At 44.3% G+C, this 18,678-nt stretch overlaps 1 protein-coding gene across 10 annotated transcripts in view; it reads left to right on the forward strand.

Annotated features, from left to right (window-relative positions):
• The first annotated feature begins 4,033 nt into the window (after window positions 1-4,033).
• Window positions 4,034-18,678, forward strand: part of Sbno1 (strawberry notch homolog 1) — a 60,556-nt gene continuing 45,911 nt past the window's right edge. For 3 of the 10 annotated variants that reach the window (XM_039089440.2, XM_039089441.2, XM_006249301.5), the window contains exons 1-3: window positions 4,034-5,516; window positions 15,242-15,370; window positions 16,440-16,544. In XM_039089440.2, the coding sequence (XP_038945368.1) occupies window positions 15,242-15,370; window positions 16,440-16,544 (234 nt within the window). In that variant the 5' untranslated portion in view covers window positions 4,034-5,516. Of the gene's footprint in view, window positions 5,517-10,709; window positions 10,773-15,241; window positions 15,371-16,439; window positions 16,545-18,678 lie in introns of those variants that run through there. The other 7 variants (XM_063271301.1, XM_063271302.1, XM_039089442.2 and 4 more) reach the window with 5 other exon arrangements.

An 18,678-nucleotide genomic window follows, 5' to 3' on the forward strand; every position in this document is an offset into this window, starting at 1 on the left:
CTGCTAGTGGAAGACTGGCTTCCAGGCAGCTAGGATGAGGGTCTTAAGCCCACGCCCACAGTGAAACACCTATTCCAACAGGGCCACACCTCCTAATAGTGCCACTCCCTGGACCAAGCATATACAAACCATCCCACCAAGAAATGGGCAAATTGGATTATGTTTAATTAAAAAGCTTCTGGGGTTGGGGATTTAGCTCAGCGGTAGAGTGCTTGCCTAGCAAGCGCAAGGCCCTGGGTTCGGTCCCCAGCTCCGGGGGGGGGTGGGGGTGGGGGAAACTATTTAAAAAAAAAAAAAGCTTCTATATGCGGTTGGGGATTTAGCTCAGCGGTAGAGCGCTTGCCTAGCAAGCGCAAGGCCCTGGGTTCGATCCTCAGCTCTGAAAAAAGAAAAGAAAAGAAAAGAAAAAGCTTCTATATAGCAAAAAAAAAAAAAAAAAAAAAATGGGGTTGGGGATTTAGCTCAGTGGTAGAGCGCTTGCCTAGCAAGCGCAAGGCCCTGGGTTCGGTCCCCAGCTCCGAAAAAAAGAACCAAAAAAAAAAAAAAAAAAACCATCAACAGAATAAGGAGATAGCCACCAAAGGAGGAAAAGCCGTGCAATATATTTATCCAATAAGAGGTAAAGATCCAGAGTACATTAGGAGTTTAAACTACAGTAGCAAATTTACATAGTAGAATTAGATGTAAAATGTGCAAAACCAGCTTAATCGGTTTCTCGTTTGCTTTTGTGTGTACAGTTGTTTGTCACAAGCAGAGTCTCGCCATACAGCCTGGCTGGCTGCGAGTTCCATATGCAGACAATGCTGGTTTCAAACTCTCAGCTGTATGCCTGCCTCCACCTCCCAAGGGCTCAAATTAAAGCCACGTGCCACCACTCCTGCCATATTTTTAAGATATACCTTAAAAACGAAAAAGAAGACAGAAATGGGCCCTGCGGTGCCCAGGCCTTTAATCCCAGTGCTCAGATACTGCAGCTGGTCTTTGCTATTTTGCGAGTTCTTCTTTTTCCCCACCCTTTACTCCCCGGTTTCACCCCCATTCACTAGATAGGAGAGAAGGAAGGATAGAAGGGAGGGGGAGAGATAGAGATAATGAAAATCTAATCTCTTTCCTTTGTTTCTTCTTTGAGCCCGACTGCTAACTACAAATACAACATCCCCACCCTACCTAGCAGGGCTTTACCATTTATATAACCTCTGATAAGTTCCCAGAATTCCAAACATCACACAATTGCAGAAAGTATCTGCAGCTGGCAAAACCACAGGTCTGCTAGAGCACGAGGCAAGTCAGAATCAGCTGCTGCTGCAGACATGCTGAAGCAGCCCCATATCCCTACACCTGGGAAGAAAATACAAGCTCATTTTTATATTTCTGTACTTTTTTAAAGAAACCAAAACTCCATATGTGATGGTTTGCATATGTTTAGCCCAGGGACTGGCACTATTAGAAGGTGTGGCCTTGTTGGAGGAAGTGTGTCACTATGGGAGTGGGCTTGGAGACCCTCCCACTAGCTGTCTGAGGATACTCAGTCTGTTCCTGGTGGCTTCCTTTGGATGAAAATGTGGGACTCTCGTCTCCTCCTCCACCAGGCCTGCCTGGATGCTGCCATGCTCCAGCCTTGGTGATAATGGACTGAACCTCTGAACCTGTAAGCCAGCTCAACTCAATGTTACCTATGAGTTGCCTTGGTCATGGTGTCTGTTCACCACAGTAAAACCCTAACTATGAAACCATATTTCTCAGAACTTGTCATAACAGTACAACTCTGTCGCCTAGCAAGCCACGACCAGGAAACTAGCAAAGGAGCCGAAGTCTGAAGAGACACCTGCACTGGCATGTTTATTATGGTACTGTTCGGTAAACCCAGATGGGGAGTTAACCTTTCACTAGTGGATGAACGACAATGAAAACATGGTGTAGTCAAGTAAGTGTTATCTCAGCCACTTGAGAAGCAGAGGCAGGAGGATAAAGAGTTCAAGGTTGGGTTGGAGAGATGACTCAGGGATTAAGACCACTTGATGCTCTTCCAGAGGACCCTGGTTCAGTTCCCAGCACCCCCATGGCAGCTCAAGCCTGTCTGTAACTCCAGTTCCAGGGGATCTGACATCCTGAAAACAGACATACATGCAAGTGAAACACCAGTGAACATAAAATAAAACTAACAACAAATACAACATAAATGTGTGTGTGTGTGTGTGTGTGTGTGTAGGTTCCTGTCCAGGCGATACATGATTCGACAGTAGAGAGTGGGAGTGGGGCGGGTGGGAGAGAGGAGGGAGGAGGAGATCAAGACGGATCTTGTCTAGGTGGGTGGTTTATATCTTTATCAATTAGCAGTGAATTTACTGTGTGGATGAATTGTGGATTGAGAATTTAACATATAAATCTAATTGCTAAATTATAAGGTTTTGGAACTTTGATTATACCGGGCCAAAGAGGACAGTGTGTGAAAGAAATGGCTGAGAGGCAGTTGGAGTGTGCAGGTCTGGTTCTGTTGCCCGTGGGGAGTGAGAACGCGCAGGGCCTGCAGAACCAGTGTGTGCCAGGCGTGGTAATTGCTGCCTAGGGGACCTGGCAGAGAGGGCAGCTAAAAGGAAGATAGCCAGGAGAGGGTGGCTTTCAGACTTTGTGGCAGAATAGCAGTTGGAGTGAACAGATTCAGCTCATGGGAACTGATAGAAACAGTTCCTTTTTGATTTTTATCGCAACATATATATATATATATATATATATGTATATATATATATATATATATACACAAATACAACATAAGTTTAAAAAAGGGTTCATGGTCATTCATGGCTGCATGGAGCATTTTGGATCAATCAAGGCCATATTAGACAGAATCAAAACAAAAGAGGAATACTATTCAGCCATAAAAGGATTGTACTTATGTCATTTGAAGCAACATGGGAAGAACTGGCTAGGCAGTACTGGAAATGAGAGAAATCAGGCATATACACATTCTCTCTCATTTATACACTAACTAAAAAGCTGACCCGATCAAGTACAGAGGCAGGCTTGGTTGGTACTCGTTGCAGCTCCTTAAGTGGATGGAGTGGAAGGATTCCAAGTTCAAGGTTAGCATGGGCAAGTTACTGAAACCTTGCCTTTAATTAAAGTAAAAAAACGAGAGTGACTTGGCAGGCTGAGGCAGGACAGTTGCAAATTTGAGGCCAGCCTAGGATCCACAGTGACTTCAACACTAACCTGTCAAACCTAGTGAGAACTTGTCTCAAAAAGTAAAACAGAGGGGTACTGCAGAGACAGATGGCTCAGTGGTTAGAATCATATACTGTCTTTCCAGAGGACTTGAGTTCAATTCCTATGGCATCTCATAACCACCTGTGACTCCAGCTCCAGTTCTAGCCTCTGAGGGTACCTGCACTCTTGTGAACATTACTTCTCCCTCAGTAAACGTAATTAAAAATAATAATCTTATCTGGGCATGGTGGTGCATGCCTTTAATCTCAGAATTTGGGAGGCAGAGAGGTGAATCTCTAGGTTCAAGGCTAGCTTGGTCTACAGAGTGAGTTCCAGGACAGCCAGGGCTACAGAGAAACCCTAGTCTCAAAAAATATAACTAAAATAAAAAAGTAGCCTACAACTATAACACAAGTGCGTGCACAGTAAGTCAGAATAACTATTATTGCTATATTTACTTATCTGCTGTTATGGTCTTTGCTAACTTGGTTAAATCCAGATATACTTGAGGAAAGGGCAATCTCAATTGAGGAACTGCCTTCAATAACCTGACCTATGATCTGTGGAGAGTATTCTAAATTGCTATTCCTGTAGGTGAGTCCAGTCCACGGTGGGTCTGGGCTGTATTATAAGCAAGCAAGTCAGAAGCAGCTGAACTCTACTGTAATTCAGCTCCTGATTCCAGACTCTTGCCTTGGCGTGCCTCGATGATGGATTATAAAATGTAAGATGAAATAAACTGTCATAGCAACAGAAAACCAAACACATGCCCATAATTTGTCTGCAAGACTTCTCACTTTTTTTGTTGTTGTTGTTATTTTGTCTTTTTTTTTTTTTTTTTTTTTTTCCGGAGCTGAGGACCGAACCCAGGGTCTTGCGCCAAGCGCTCTACTACTGAGCTAAATCCCCAACCCACTTTTTTTTTTAAAGGAGATTATTTCTCTGTGTAGTCTTCGCTGTCCTGGAATTGACTCTGTAGATCAAACTAATCTAAACCCAGGAGATAGAACCACCTCTCCCTCCTGAGTGCTGGGATTAAAGGCCAGCGGTGTTTACACATTTCCATGTCAACTGTCGAAACGCCCAGACCGTTTACTTTCAGGACAGGGCAAAACAGATGCACAGTCAGAAGAGAGTAGGAATCGTCCGGGCACGTCTATTTCCTAAGTAACGGAGTCAAACTGCATTCTCAGAATGACTTTACAAAACAGTGACCAAGAAGTTAGTGTGTTTAGTCTGTTAGGCCTCTTAATAACACATGAAAATAAACAAGAGAGACGCTGCAAAAGAAGCCTTGGTCTGCAGCAATCGCGAATGGAGACCTACGGTGGGTGCAGGTGTCTGGGCCTGTGTAAAGAAAATAAGAGTCGGGATCCTCCAGCTCTATTCTTCTTGAGATAATGACCATGGAGTACCCCAGAGGCTCACGGAGGTTTTCAAGTCAATAAAACTCAATAAAGCTCAAATCAGCCTCAAAAGCAATGACTATGCAAGTTATTTTCCCTTTTAAACAAGCACAATATGTGCCCGTCATGTGACAGAAATCCCACAAGGACTCGACCGGTCGTAGCAACCCATTTCCAAGAATCTGAAAATAGCTTTGGGCCTTCCAAGCCAGACTACGACGGCAGGTGTGGGGCGCATGCGCGCACGTTCACAGGTTGACCTCCTGGTGGCACCCAAGTGAAGCGGACCTTCTTCCCGACGGGCCGCGGAACACAACCGGTGGGGAAACGTTATTCTCGCGAGGTCTCGGCTAGCAGCGGCGGCGGAAGTAGCGGACACGTGACTGTCCTAGGCCGCCTTCGCCTTGCCCCCTCCCCCTTCTCGGAAACCCGGCCCCCTCACCCTTCGCCCACCCCAGAGCCGCGGTAATGGACCGTTTGGGTTCCGGAATTCCCTTGGATCCCAACTCTGGTACCAGGCTAGCGGGACTCGGCGGAGTCCGGTTTGGGTGGCAAAAGCAGAGGGGGCAGTCAAGATGGGGGGGGGGATCCGCTTCCTTCACCTAGGAAGGAGGCGGGGCGGTGATGGGATGGGAGTGTGTGTGGGGGGGTATGGGGAAGTCACGTGGTGCGTGTCGCGCGCTGTGTGCGCGCGGCGCCTGACCCGTCGCCCCGCCCCCTCTTCCTGCGGGGCGGGGGGTCGGGGGGAGGGGCATCAAGATGGCGGCGGGGAGGTAGGCAGAGCCGGACGCCGCTTCTGCCGCCGCCGCCGCCGCCGCCGCCGCCGCCTCCGCTCCTGTCGCCTCCAGCTCCACACCCGTTCACGGACCGGGAGAAGCTATTCTTTCGTCGGGTCCGGCGGGGAAAGTAAGTCCTTCCCTCAACCCTTTTTTTCTTCCACGCTCATCCTCCCGGACAGCCTCCCACTCCCACCACGGCTCCTCAGGGTCCGTGTGGGGCCGGCTGTGGGGGGAGGCGGCCACTTTACTGCTGTCCGCGCCTCGCTCGCCCGCTGCTTGGTCTCATTCTGCTGTCCGCCCCGCTGGTTCCGGCATTTTCAGCCAGACACCACCGGCCCTGACGGAGTCCCGCTGTCCCGAGCCGGATAGCAGTTCCGAGGCCGGCTCATGCGGACTCCACCGGGGATCGCCTTCCTTGCCTTCTCTCCTCTCTCCGACCTGGAACGTGTGGCGAAACTGAGGCGGACACCCTGTTAGACTCCGCCGGCCCATTGCTCACGGTTCCAGGAGCAAGGAGGGAGGCACCGGGACTCTCTTCCTGGACCTGGTTCTCTGGCGGGTGGGGTGCGTGGGACACGTGGGGGGACATATTTACGCCTCGCCGTGGTGGGCTTAGCGTTCCCTGAAGTGAGTGAGTGCACCTTCAGACTCTGAGCTCAGTCCGTGCAGAGGGCGATGGCGGTTGGGCATTTGTTCACCTTAGCGGTGTTGGTTGTAGGGAACACTCAAGTTCCTCAAAGCTGTGTCTGCTGGTGTTTTCCCGGGAGTGGCGTGGGATGGGCTCCATCGCTCTGAAGCCTTGGATTTGCCCGAACCGGTGTGATTGTTGCTTTCCTGACCCCGGCATCCAGCTCCTCCCCTTTCCATCCCGGCTTTGTGCCTCTGTTTGGTTAATGTTTGCGGACCACTAACTTGATGCACCCATATAGAAAGCTCTTTTTATGTGTTTGCTCCGTTTACTGTGGGAGGCTTTTGTTTGGGGGAGTCACTGGTTGAGAATTGTGCGGGGTGGAGGGAGCTGGAGATAAAATGAGAGCCCAAGAAAGCATCGTTTTCATCCATTGAATAGCGCAGCCAATTGTAGCCGCACCCGGAAGTTTGTGCTGAACACGTGTTAGGGGAAGGTTATAAAAGGTCCCCTTTGACCTTTAAACGTCGATTGTTTGCAGTGTATGTTGAGTAAAATATTCATATTCTCCGGACTTGAAGAATTAAGGGTAGAATACGGCTCGTAAAGAATCTTCATGGACGGTTTATTGAACTGTCAAATCCAGAGTGCTCTAGATCTTATTAGCATTTGCATACAGTGCTACTACACATTAATAGCCTTGATGCCCCAAAGTCAGGGTTGATTTTCATAAGCATTGGGGAAAGAATCATTTACGTAGAATGCTGGGATGAAATGTCATTTGCAGAGGTGACTTCAGTCGGATATTAATTTCGATAGCATAGGAACATTAATTTCTGTTTTTTTAAAGCTTTTTTATTCCCAGACATTTTCTGATCAAGGAAGAAGTCTTTCTCCTGGCTTCTGTGTGCAGTTTAACTTCATTCTGTGCAAGTTCCTTCACAATTTTACATCCAACTTCATCTTAATTGTCTAAATATTGAAAAAGAGCTTGTATTTATTTGTTTGAATGTTATGTTTGCACTTTTGTATGTCTTTAGATCTTTGAAGTTACTACTTAAAAATGGCCAGTGGGGACACTGGTGATACTTGGGTGGGGGGATGGAATTTGTTTTTGAGGCTGTCAAAAATTTTACTGTGTAGCCAGGCTGGCCTCCAACTCAAGATTTTCTTGTCATAGCCTCCCTGATGATGAGATTACAGGCCCGCATTGTCGTCATGCCCAGTCTCTTCTTTACTTTAGAAAGATGTGCTTCAAACAGCTCCATCGTGTAGATGTGGGTTTGGTGCTTTTCATAGTTTAAGTTGAACTTTGAGTTGAGTCTTGCCACCTGCCAAGGGCAAGAATACACAGGTCTGTTCTTTCCAAAGATCTGTCATGAGGTACAGTAGGTCCTAAGCTTTCTTGCTTAAAATTAAAGTTTCTCTAAAGAGGCCTCTGAGATGGCACTTGCTACTAAGTCTGACTACCTTAAGTCTGATTGATACCTGGGATTCACCTGGTGGAAGAGGGGACAAGTTGTCTTCGGACATCCACACATGGGAGCCATAGCACTGAGGGCCCCCTCCACTGAATGTAATGACAAGTTTTTTTCCAAGACAGGATCTCACTATGTAGCTCTCAGTAGCTGTCCCAGAACTCACTATGTAGACAGGTTGGCCTCTGCCTCCCGAGTGCTGGGATCAAGGGTGTGCACCACCACTGCCCAGCAATGGAGAATTTCTTGAAGAGCAGGAAGTCTTCAGTATATAAGGTGGTTCAAAACATACCAGATAAATTTAATTGTTGGGATATAACAAATAAATTAGAAAACTATTTTCAGATGTTTTTATTACATTCTACTCTAAAATGTTGGTGGCCGAATGGTAGTGAATAAAACACAAAAAGTCTCAAAATGCTTGCTCTCTCCACCTGTGTGTTTTGGAATAGTTTTCTGTTCTATACTGAAATATTTAATTATGCTTACCATAGAATACTGTAAGCTACTTTGACAGTGAATCCTCTGTAGATTGTCAACCACAGATGGAAAACAGTCTCTTAGTATCTGTAGGGGATCAAAACCCAGGAAAATAGCAAAAGTCTATAGGAGTTTAAATCCCTTATATAATAATGTCACATTTGAATGTAATGTAGGCCCTTCCTCACTTCAGTCTCCAGATTGCTCACACAGCCCAGCAGGTGTATGGCCCTGATTACCCAGTGAACCATCTACTTGTCATGCAGCGCTTTAATCTTCTGATGAGAAGGTGGCTTTTTGGTGTTTTGGTTTTTTTTTTTGTTTGTTTGTTTGTTTGGTTGGTTTGTTTTGTTTTTTGAGACAAGGTCTTAGGTCTTACTATGTAACCCTGGCTGGCCTTGAAGTTCCAGTGTAGACCAGCTGGCCTCAGTGCTGGGTTTACATGTGTGGGAATGACATACCACCTTCTCCATTGACTTTGGAATGTAGGTGCCTGTGGGTGTGGGGGTCAGTTACAGGGGTGAGAAGGGCAGGATTGTGGGAACGTGTGGTACTGGGCTCCAAGCTTGTGTAGCTGTTAGCTTGTTGCATTCTTCAGTCTAGGCTTTAGCTCCTTCTCTGTGATAAGGAGGATACTCTTGGGTTATGCTGAGGAAAAGAAAAACCCAATCATAAAAAGTATTAATGATACCAGAGTGTGTGGTTGTAATCTTAGCACTGGGGTCAGGATCAGTAATTCAAGGTCACCCTGGGATAAATGATACCCTGCCTCAAAAAACTTAACAGAGGTATTGGTCAACTAAATTTGAGGTAGTGGTGATGAGTTTTTGCTTTCCCTTCTCCAATTTTTTTTTTTTTTTAAGTATTTGAAACAGCGACTCTTTACATAGTCTTGGCCTTCCTAGAACTCATTATGTTGACCAGGCTAGCTTGTAACTCAAAGAACTAAATCTGCCCCCCTCTACCTCCCAAGTGCTGGGGTTAAAGAGGTCTCTGTGTATGTGTTTGTTTATTTGAGGCAGGTCTCTCCGTAACAGTCTGGCTCTCTTGGAACTACTTTGTAGACCAGGTTGGCCTCGAACTCAAAGAGATCCACCTGCCTCTGTCTCTTGAGTGCTGGGATCAAAGGTGTTTGACTTCACTCCCAGCTCTGTTTATAATTTTCAGTGGAGGGTGTGTGTGTGTGTGGGGGGGTGTATCTCAGGTTAGCCATGAACTCCTTAATCAGTTGACTATTACCTTGGACATCTTACCCTTCTATCCCCACTTTGCAAGTGCTGGGATTGCAGGCTCCTTCAAATCCTCAAACTGAATGTCCGTCTTTAGTCTGTTCTGATGGTGAATTTTTTGTTTTGTTTTGTTTTTCAAGTCCTTGAATTCAGTCTGTAGATAGGCTAGTCTCAAACTCAGATCTGTCTGCCTCTGCTTCCAGAATGTTGGAATTCAAAGGTATACGATGAAGATGGGTCTTGGATTTTATTTTGATAGAGGTTTTTACTAAATCATCGAGGCTGGCCTGACTGTATAGTTCAGCCTGGTTTTGTGTGATCTATCTCAGCCTCTTGAGTAGCTAGGGTCCTAGGTCTATGCTACTAGGTGGCCCTATGCTATTTAAGAATAAGGAGGAAAAAACAAGCCACCTGTTTGGTTGTATTTTTTTTTTAAAGATTTATTTATTTATTTTGTATATGAGTACATTGTAGTTGTCTTCAGACACCAGAAGAGGGCATCGGAGCCCATTACAGATGGTTGTGAGCCACCATGTGGTTGCTGGGATTTGAACTCAGGACCTCTGGAAGAGCAGTTGGTGCTCTTAACCACTGAGCCATCTCTCCAGCCCGTGGTTGTATTTTTGAGACAAGGTTTTTTTCATGTAACCTTGGCTATCCTAAAACTCACTTCGAAGACCAGGATGGCCTTGTAGTGATCCTCCTGCCTCTGCCTCTTTTTGAGTGTTGGGACTAAAGGCATTTACTCCCCTGCTGTTCCTTTTTTTTTTTTTTTTTTTAAAGATTTATTTCTTTATACACTGTAGCTGTCTTCAGACACACCAGAAGAGGGCATTCGATCCCATTGCAGATGGTTGTGAGCCACCATGTGGTTGCTGGGAATTGAACTCAGGACCTCTGGAAGAGCAGTCAGTGCCCTTAACCTCTGAGCCATCTCTCCAGTCTTCCTATTTTGTTTTTCATTCAGGCAAAAGTACTTGCTAAGTAGTATCTGTGCACATTTGGAAATGATTGCCAGTTGCCTTCACATCTGGTTGTCTGAACAATTTGAGACACTTTACTTGTATTTTATAGAACTATTTTAAATTTTTAAGTTTAATTATTTAACTCATTCACTTACATCCTGTTCACTGTCCCTCCCACCCCCATTAATTTTAGATATATAAATTTTTTATTGTTTTATCTCATGTATACCAGTGTTTGTATGCATATATGTATACATGTATGTCACATGTATGCTTGGTGCCCTAGGAGGCGAAAAGGTGTTAGGTCCTCTGGAACTGGACTAATAGATGGTCGTGTGCTGCCAAGTGGGTGCTGGGAACCAAACCCATGTTCTCTAGAGGAGCAGTGAGTGCTCTTTAATGACACTGCCACCTTCAGCCGCTTGTAGAACTATTTAAAAATGAATTATTAGATAGATTGCTGTCATTAAAGTTGGTATTCTGGGGAGTCCAATGGTGTGGCATTTATATAAAAGAGATCATTTTGTATTTTCAGGTTTGTCAGTGGTCAGTAAATGTGCTTGCTGAAAAGCTTGACCATTTGAAATTGATCCCATTGTAAAGGTAACACCTGACTCAATAAAGTCCTTTTTACTTCCTCATATGCCTTGTTATCACACATATATACACTTTAAAAATAATTTTTCTTTCTCTTTGAAGCAGTATGCTTGGCTAGCCTAGAACTCAGATTGGCTAGTGCTAAGTACTAGGATTAAAGGCATTTTCCATGCTTGACCATTAACAGAAAATTTTAAGACCTAGCACACAACTGTAATGACAGTATGCAGGAGGATTATGACTTCAAGGTGAGCCTAGGTTATATGTGATGAGACTATCAAAAGAAAAAACAACCAGGGAAAAATTGGCTGCAAACATTCACTCTAGGTATTCATTTTCTCTCTCTCTCTCTCTCTCTCTCTCTCTCTCTCTCTCTCTCTCTCATTGAACACAAGAGTCTTAGAAGTTAAGACTGTCTGCAGATGAAGAAACAACCTTGGTGTTTTACTTGGCTGTTACAGCACTAGGGGATGTGCGCAGTTCTTTTGTTCTGTTGTTTCTGACTCTGCAGTGCCTCAGCTGCTTCCTACCCTCGTCTCACATGAAGAGCTCTAGGTCTCTGCTGTCTTGTCCATGCTGATAAGGATCAGTGTTGTTATTTACCTCCTGCTCTTTTGGGTGACATTGCTTTTCAGGATTTCCTGCCAAAGTAGTACATGACTTCTACACACCCTCCTCAGTTAGCCTCTCTATGAATGCTTTAAAATGCGATTTTGGTAAAAGTGGAACCGTTTTATTGTTTTTCAAATACGATTTCCTTGTATATCCCTGGCAAAAGTGGAATTTTTTGATGTACATTTGCAGTTGACAGTTCTGTGGGTTAATTGTTGGGCTTGTTAGATTGCTTCATGACAGAGGTCCCCTTGAGTTGAGGTGTAAACTCCTTGGCAGACACAGTGTCAGTTTCCTACGTGCAACTGTGTTTTGAGTTTATACTGTAAAATGTTTTCCCCCTTGAGATTAAACAGCTTTTATGAAACCAGGAGCTTAGCCAGGGCAACTCTTAAGGGCTTTCTCCATTTAGCACTGAAGTTCTGTGAGTCTGTCTCATATGAGACTATGATTAAATACTAAGAGTTGCTTAATGCAATTAGAAAATGCAATAAGTGCTCTGCCTGTTCTCTTACTTCTTGCAGAAGAGGACGACTAGAAAAATGTGTGCCCCACTGCCTGGAAAGCTCCATAGACTGATCTTGCATATGAGAAAGACACATCAACTATTCTCCTCACTGTTTCTAGTGAGGTCAGAGAGTCTCACCTGTTCCTTTGTGTTTTGTTGTCTTTTCAGTGCTGGCATTGAGTCCCAAGCCTTATTTATGTATGCTAGGCATCATCTCTGAGTTTTATCCTCTTAAGTTGGCAGGTAAAAGTTGCATATGTTTTTTGGTGGGAGGGAGTGGGAGGTTTGAGGCAGGATTTCTCTGTGTAGTCCTGGCTGTCCTGGAACTTACTCCATAGACCAGGCTGGCCTTGAACTTAGAGAGATCTACCTGCCTCTGCCTCCTGAGTACTGGGACTAAAGGTGTGCATCATCGCTGCCTGACTCCTATGTTTGTTTTTGATACACAGAACCTTTGGAATGGCCAAAGAACCTTTATCTCTGAAGTGCAGTTTGAGATGCATGCTAATGGAGTGCTTAGGGCTCTCTGGACATCTTGTATGAATATCAAAACATTCTTCCCTTCCACATTTTTATACTTTTTTTTTGTTTTTTTTTTTTTTGTTTGTTTGTTTTTTTTGTTTTTCAGAGCTGGGGACCGAACTCAGGGCCTTGCGCTTCCTAGGCAAGCGCTCTACCACTGAGCTAAATCCCCAACCCCACATTTTTATACTTTTAATGTTCATTTTACCTCTTTTTTTTTTTTTTTTTTTCGGAGCTGGGGACCGAACCCAGGGCCTTGCACTTCCTAGGTAAGCGCTCTACCACTGAGCTAAATCCCCAACCCCTTAATGTTCATTTTAAAGAAATCATTTGAAGGTCAAAGCATAGTTGTACAGGCCTTTGATCCTAGGACTCAGGATCTCTGTTACTTCAAAGCCAGCCTGGTCTATAAAGGGAGTCCAGGATAGCCAGGGCTCTGTTACACAGAGAAATCCTGTTGTCGTTGTTTTATTTTTTTAAAGCACTTAAAAAGCTCTTTGAGGTTGAGTATAGAAGTCCGGGCCTTTAATCCTAGCCCTAAATGAGTACTGAGAACCAAATCCTGGTCCTCCGCAAGAGTAACAAGTTCTTAAGCTCTGGGCCATCTCTGCAGCCCTAGTTCTCTCTTGTTTTGAGCCAGGGTTGGTTGTACAGGCAATTCTGGCCTGGTCTCCAGCTCACTTTTACCTCAGCTTCCCCTTAACCTGGAATTCTTTCCATTTTAGTCTAAGTGTCTAGCATTTATTCCAAGGCAGAACATTAAAATTTGATGTCATTTTCTATTTCCTAGCTGGAAAGGACACCAGTGAGCTTGGATCACTTTGTCTATATAAACTATAGGAGGGTGTAGTACTCCTGGATGTATAACCTGCTACATGGATTGTTGTGAGGTGAAGTGTGTGGTGTGTAAAAAGTCTGCCTCCAGCATGTTGAGGCATTACCCACACTGACTTACTTAACCTTTCCTCCTTTCTGCCCAAGATGGTTTTCTGTTTGGATGGTTTTTTTCTCTGGAATTTTCATAGAAAACTGGTTTCCTTTCTACCTGGTTCTGCCTTCAGCTTCAGTCAGGATATCCACCTGATATTTGCATTTGTTAGAACTTGTGTCTAAGTGATACACAGGTAGATGGGACCTGGGCAGAGCAGAGAATTTCTCTTGAGTTCTGTATGTTAGATTGTGGCTGTGGCTCTTTGCTAGCCCTCTGTGGAGTGTCATGGATGCATCATTGCATCACACAGCTGAGGTATCGTTTATGTAGCGCATATTTGTTTCCAGGGGAAAAAACTGCTCACAGTAATGTACATGTAACTTAGAAAATTTTAAATTGGAGATGTTTAAAATTCTTTTTTGGTTCTTTTTTTTCGGAGCTGGGGATTGAACCCAGGGCTTTGCGCTTCCTAGGCAAGCGCTCTACCACTGAGCTAAATCCCCAACCCCGATGTTTAAAATTCTTTTTTTTTTTTTTGTTCTTTTTTTTTTTTTTTCGGAACTGGGGATCGAACCCAGGGCCTTGCGCTTCCTAGGTAAGCGCTCTACCACTGAGCTAAATCCCCAGCCCCCTAAAATTCTTAAAATTAACGTATGGGTATGGATTTTGCTTGCATGTATGTTGGTGTACCATGTTGGTGCCTTGCTCCAGGAAGCCAGAAGAGGGTGTTGGATCTCCTATAATGTGACACAGACAGTTGTGAGCAGTGATGTGAGTGTTAGGAATTGAACCTACGTTCTCTGGAAGAGCAGCAAGTGCTCTTTCCAGCCCTAAACATACAGAGTTTCTTTGCTAAATACATTGGAACACGTATGTCTTTCTTTTTCCAACCACTGCACTTTTTTAAAAGGATTTATTTACTTTATGTATATGAGTACACTATCGCTGTCTTCAGACACACCAGAAGAGGGCATCGGATTCCATGACAGATGGTTGTGAGCCACCATGTGGTTGCTGGGATTAGAACTCAGGACCTCTGGCAGAGCAGCCAGTGCTCCTAACCACTCAGCCATGTCTCCAGCCCCCACCACTGCAGCACTTCTAACTAACACCTGTTGCAGTGGACGTCTTCCTGTGTCCACTGTGGAGAGGCTCTGCTCCAGCCTCTCTGTTTGCTTTTGTGCTGGTGTCAGTACTCTTCTCAATCAGAAACTTAATTGGCAAGCTGTCCTGTGTCTGTAGTGGCCCGTATCACTGTAGAAGGATGCATGAGGTCATAGACCATAACCTGCTCATGGATGGGCTCCCGGTGACTTCACTGGAAGGTAGTGTTTAGAAGATACTTGTCATTCTGGTTATTTCTTCCCCTGAACTCAGTGCTGTCATCAACCTAGGAAGATGTGCACACTTCACTTTTGCCTCTTTCGAGCTTGTAGTGTGTTTCTTTTATTTGTAGCCCTGGCTATTCTGGAACTCACTATGTAGACTAGGCTGGCCTCAGACTCACAGATAGAAGCCTGCCTCTGTGTTGGAAGTGCTGGGATTAAAGGCATGCGCCAGCCACCATGGTCATCTTCATAGTGTTTTGGATAAACTCTTTTTTTTTTTTTTTTTTTTTTTTTTTTGGTTCTTTTTTTCGGAGCTGGGGACCGAACCCAGGGCCTTGCGCTTCCTAGGTAAGCGCTCTACCACTGAGCTAAAACCCCAACCCCTTGGATAAACTCTTAATTGTGTTTCTATGTCCTTTCATTTTATTGTGAGGGCTCCGGGATCAAAGACTTCCTCTTTTATCTTTTTTTCTCACATGTAGCAGGAGCCTCATAAGTACTGAATGAACAGCTCTGGTGGAAAAGGTTTGATTGTGTTCAGAAGAGAGTTAATATTTTTCATTTTTTCCTAAAGATGGTGGAACCAGGGCAAGATTTACTACTTGCGGCCTTGAGCGAGAGTGGGATTAGTCCGAATGACCTCTTTGATGTTGATGGTGGAGATGCTGGACTTGCCACCCCTACTCCCCCTTCAGTTCAACAGGTAACAGTTTGTCCAATCTTCCAGAATTTCTTCTTAATTTGCAATATCTATTGTTATTTATTAAAACTAGTAATTTGTTTCCTGTTTGTGGTATTGGGCATTGACCATAGGGACTTGTGCATGCTAGGCAAGCACTTTACTGCGGATGTATAGCCTTAGCCCTTTAATTGACATTTTAGGAAAAGACACTATTGCCAGGCAGTGGTGGCACACACCTACATTCAATCCCAGCACTTGCGAGGCAGGGGCAGATGGAGCTCCAAATTCCAAGCCAGTCTGGTCTACAGAGTGAGTTCCAGGATGGCTAGGGCTGCACAGAGACAGAAAAGCCTTATCTCAAAAGAGAAAGAAACAAAAAAATGTGTTTATGTTATTAGTAAGCTTTGTCTTTAAAGATACATGAGAATGTTTTTAAGCTGTTTGCTTTTTTTTTTTTAATGAGATAGAGGTTATTGGCATCAAAACCAAGACATTGCTTTCCTTATTGCTTAGCATTTGTATGGGAAGAACATTAATTTCCTTTGCAGTTGCCTTTGGTCTTTATTGTGACTTCTGTGTTTACATTTGCTAAATGCAAATATAAAATTCTGATACTAGTTTAGCTTTGTGGAGATTTTATGCTGATGTTATAATATGTGACGTTATGTGGGTGATGTTATAATAGGTGTAGCGATTGATTGCACATTGTGTTTGATTGTATTCTCTTCCTCTTCTTCCTCTTTTTTTTTTCCCTTCTTCCTCTTTTCCTTTTTTCAAGACAGGGTTTCTCTGTATAGTGTCATGGAACTCACTCTGTAGATCAGGCTGGCCTCAAACTCCGAGATCTAGCCTGCATCCACTTCAGTAGTGCTGGCGTTAAAGGAGTGAGCTACCATGGCCTTCTGTTTTCCTGTAAAACTCTTGTGTGTGTGGTTCTGGGGTCTGAGCAAGGATTCTGCAGGCTCTGCAAGTTCTCTACCACTCAAGTAGAATCCCACTCTGCAGGGTTTGTCTTTAATAAAATAAATGCAACTCTTGTTGAAACAGATGTCATTGCTGTCCGCCCTTTTCTTTGTTACTTTCTCTACAGTCGGTGCCACTTAGTGCATTAGAACTAGGTTTGGAGACAGAAGCAGCAATTCCTGTTAAACAAGAACCCGAGATGATGTCTACTCCGGCACTGTTAAATGTGAGGGTAAGAGCCACAGAGATTTGCTAGTATTTTAAAGTAGTTTAGACTGGTAGCAAAAATATAAATAGAAGATCGTTAGCCCTGGCTAGCCTTGATCTCCCTAGTAATAGGATGCTAGTCTATTGTAATCATAAAACACTTTTTTTTTTTTTCTTTTCTTTTTTTCGGAGCTGGGGACCGAACCCAGGGCCTTGCGTTTCCTAGGCAAGCGCTCTACCACTGAGCTAAATCCCCAGCCCCCATAAAACACTTTTTAAAAGTCAAAATAGAGGATGAATATAATGTTACCTCACTTCTTTCATGGTTGAATGCCTTGGCTTTTTTTGCTTATTATGCTCTAACTTTTATGTGATTAATTATGCTTTACGTGCAGTTCTTTTACTCTTACCTCAGGTGTAGCCAATATCAATAGAATTCAAGGGATCTAAAATAATTGGTTGAACTGAACTGGTTAAAATTTGTCAATTTTTATTATTAGTTTAAAAGTGCTAAGTAGGGGTTGGGGATTTAGCTCAGTGGTAGAAAGGCCCTGGGTTCGGTCCTCAGCGCCAGGGGTGGGGGAGAGACAAAATAACAAAAGTGGTAAATCGTAGTCTAGAAAATTTTTATTGAAAGTAAGTAAAGGGACAAGGGCACTTTCTCTAGCTTAGTGCTAGAATACTCCTATTTTGCAGGGCCTGGGATGAGCCCAGCACCATAAGAACATTTACACCGGGGGTTGGGGATTTAGCTCAGTGGTAGAGCACTTGCCTAGCAAGCGCAAGGCCCTGGGTTCGGTCTCTAGCTTGGGGGGGGGGGGGGACATTTACACCAGTGATATGCAGAAATACTCAGTGACCTTTAGCCACAAGCTAGCATTTTCAAATTGGCTTCGTTATTTACTTATCTGTTTGTCCATTTATTTCCTTATTTTTGAGATCGGGTCTTGTGCAGGCTCGGTATGCGCTCAGCTTTTGCTCTTTGTCTCCTGGCCGTGGGCTCACAGGCCTGGGCTACTCTGCTCAGCTTTGCTCCTCCCCATCTTCTTTTCACTTCTCCTCCTCTTAACAACACCAACAGTGTGTGGCTTTGTCTGAGACTGTTGACAGTAACCACCTTAGCTCTAGGACTTGGAGTTCACCTGGCTAGGTTATCCAGTGATTTTAGTTCTAGGCTTTAGTGTAGCCTGTATGACAGCAAACAGCACTGACCAGGAGGGACACTGTTCTGTGGTCAGATGTAAGGCACTGTTGCCATACTTCAGATCCAACCTGGACTCCTAGAGCCATGTGGTAGGCTGTCCTCTGACTTCTATAGTAAATCTATTTGTGGAGAAAATTTAACTTTTTTTTTTTTTAAATTAAAAAAGAAATGCAGGGGCTGGAGAGATGGCTCAGCAGTTAAGAGCTGGACTATGGAGCTGGAGAGATGGCTCAGTGGTTAGAGCACTGACTGCTCTTCCAAAGGACCTGAGTTCAATTCCCAGCAACCACATGGTGGCTCACAGTCATCTGTAATGGGGTCTGATATCCTCTTCTGGTGTGTCTGAAGTATAAAATAGTATAAAAGTATAAAATATTTTTTTTAAATTTAAAAAAAAATGAAAGGAAAAGAAAGAAATACAATGTTAAACCCACAAACCTGGCCTCAAAGGGCTCAAGCAGTTTACTGACCCAGCAGTTAAGAGCTGCTGGTACTGTAGAGCATCTATACAGGCAGCTACTTGTGCCTGTAACTCCAGCTCAAGGGCTGTCTGATGCTCCTAGCCCCACAGACACCTGCACGTACTCGTAACCATAGAGATTAAAAGAAAAAAAAAATGGCATTGGAGACACTTTGTCGTCGTCGTCCCCCCCCCCCCCTTTTTTTTTTTTTTTTTGAGACAGGGCTTCTCTCTGTAGCTCTCTGACTGGAACTTCCTCTGTAGACCAGGCTGGCCTCAACCTGGGAGATCTGCCTGTCTCAGCTTTTGAGGTGCTGTGATCACCACTCCGCAAGAATAGAGATCTTTTTAAAAAAAAATTGGACTCAGTAAAATCTAGGTCTCCAATGGTTGTATAGTTTGTTCAGTGTTGTCTGCCTAGCTGGCAGTATTGGCTGTGGAACCTTTCCTTGTTACTCGGCTTATATTGGAGTTACTTAAGTCACAGTGGTTTAG

Source organism: Rattus norvegicus, chromosome 12 (genome assembly GCF_036323735.1).
Source record: "Rattus norvegicus strain BN/NHsdMcwi chromosome 12, GRCr8, whole genome shotgun sequence".
Classification (NCBI taxonomy): domain Eukaryota; kingdom Metazoa; phylum Chordata; class Mammalia; order Rodentia; family Muridae; genus Rattus; species Rattus norvegicus.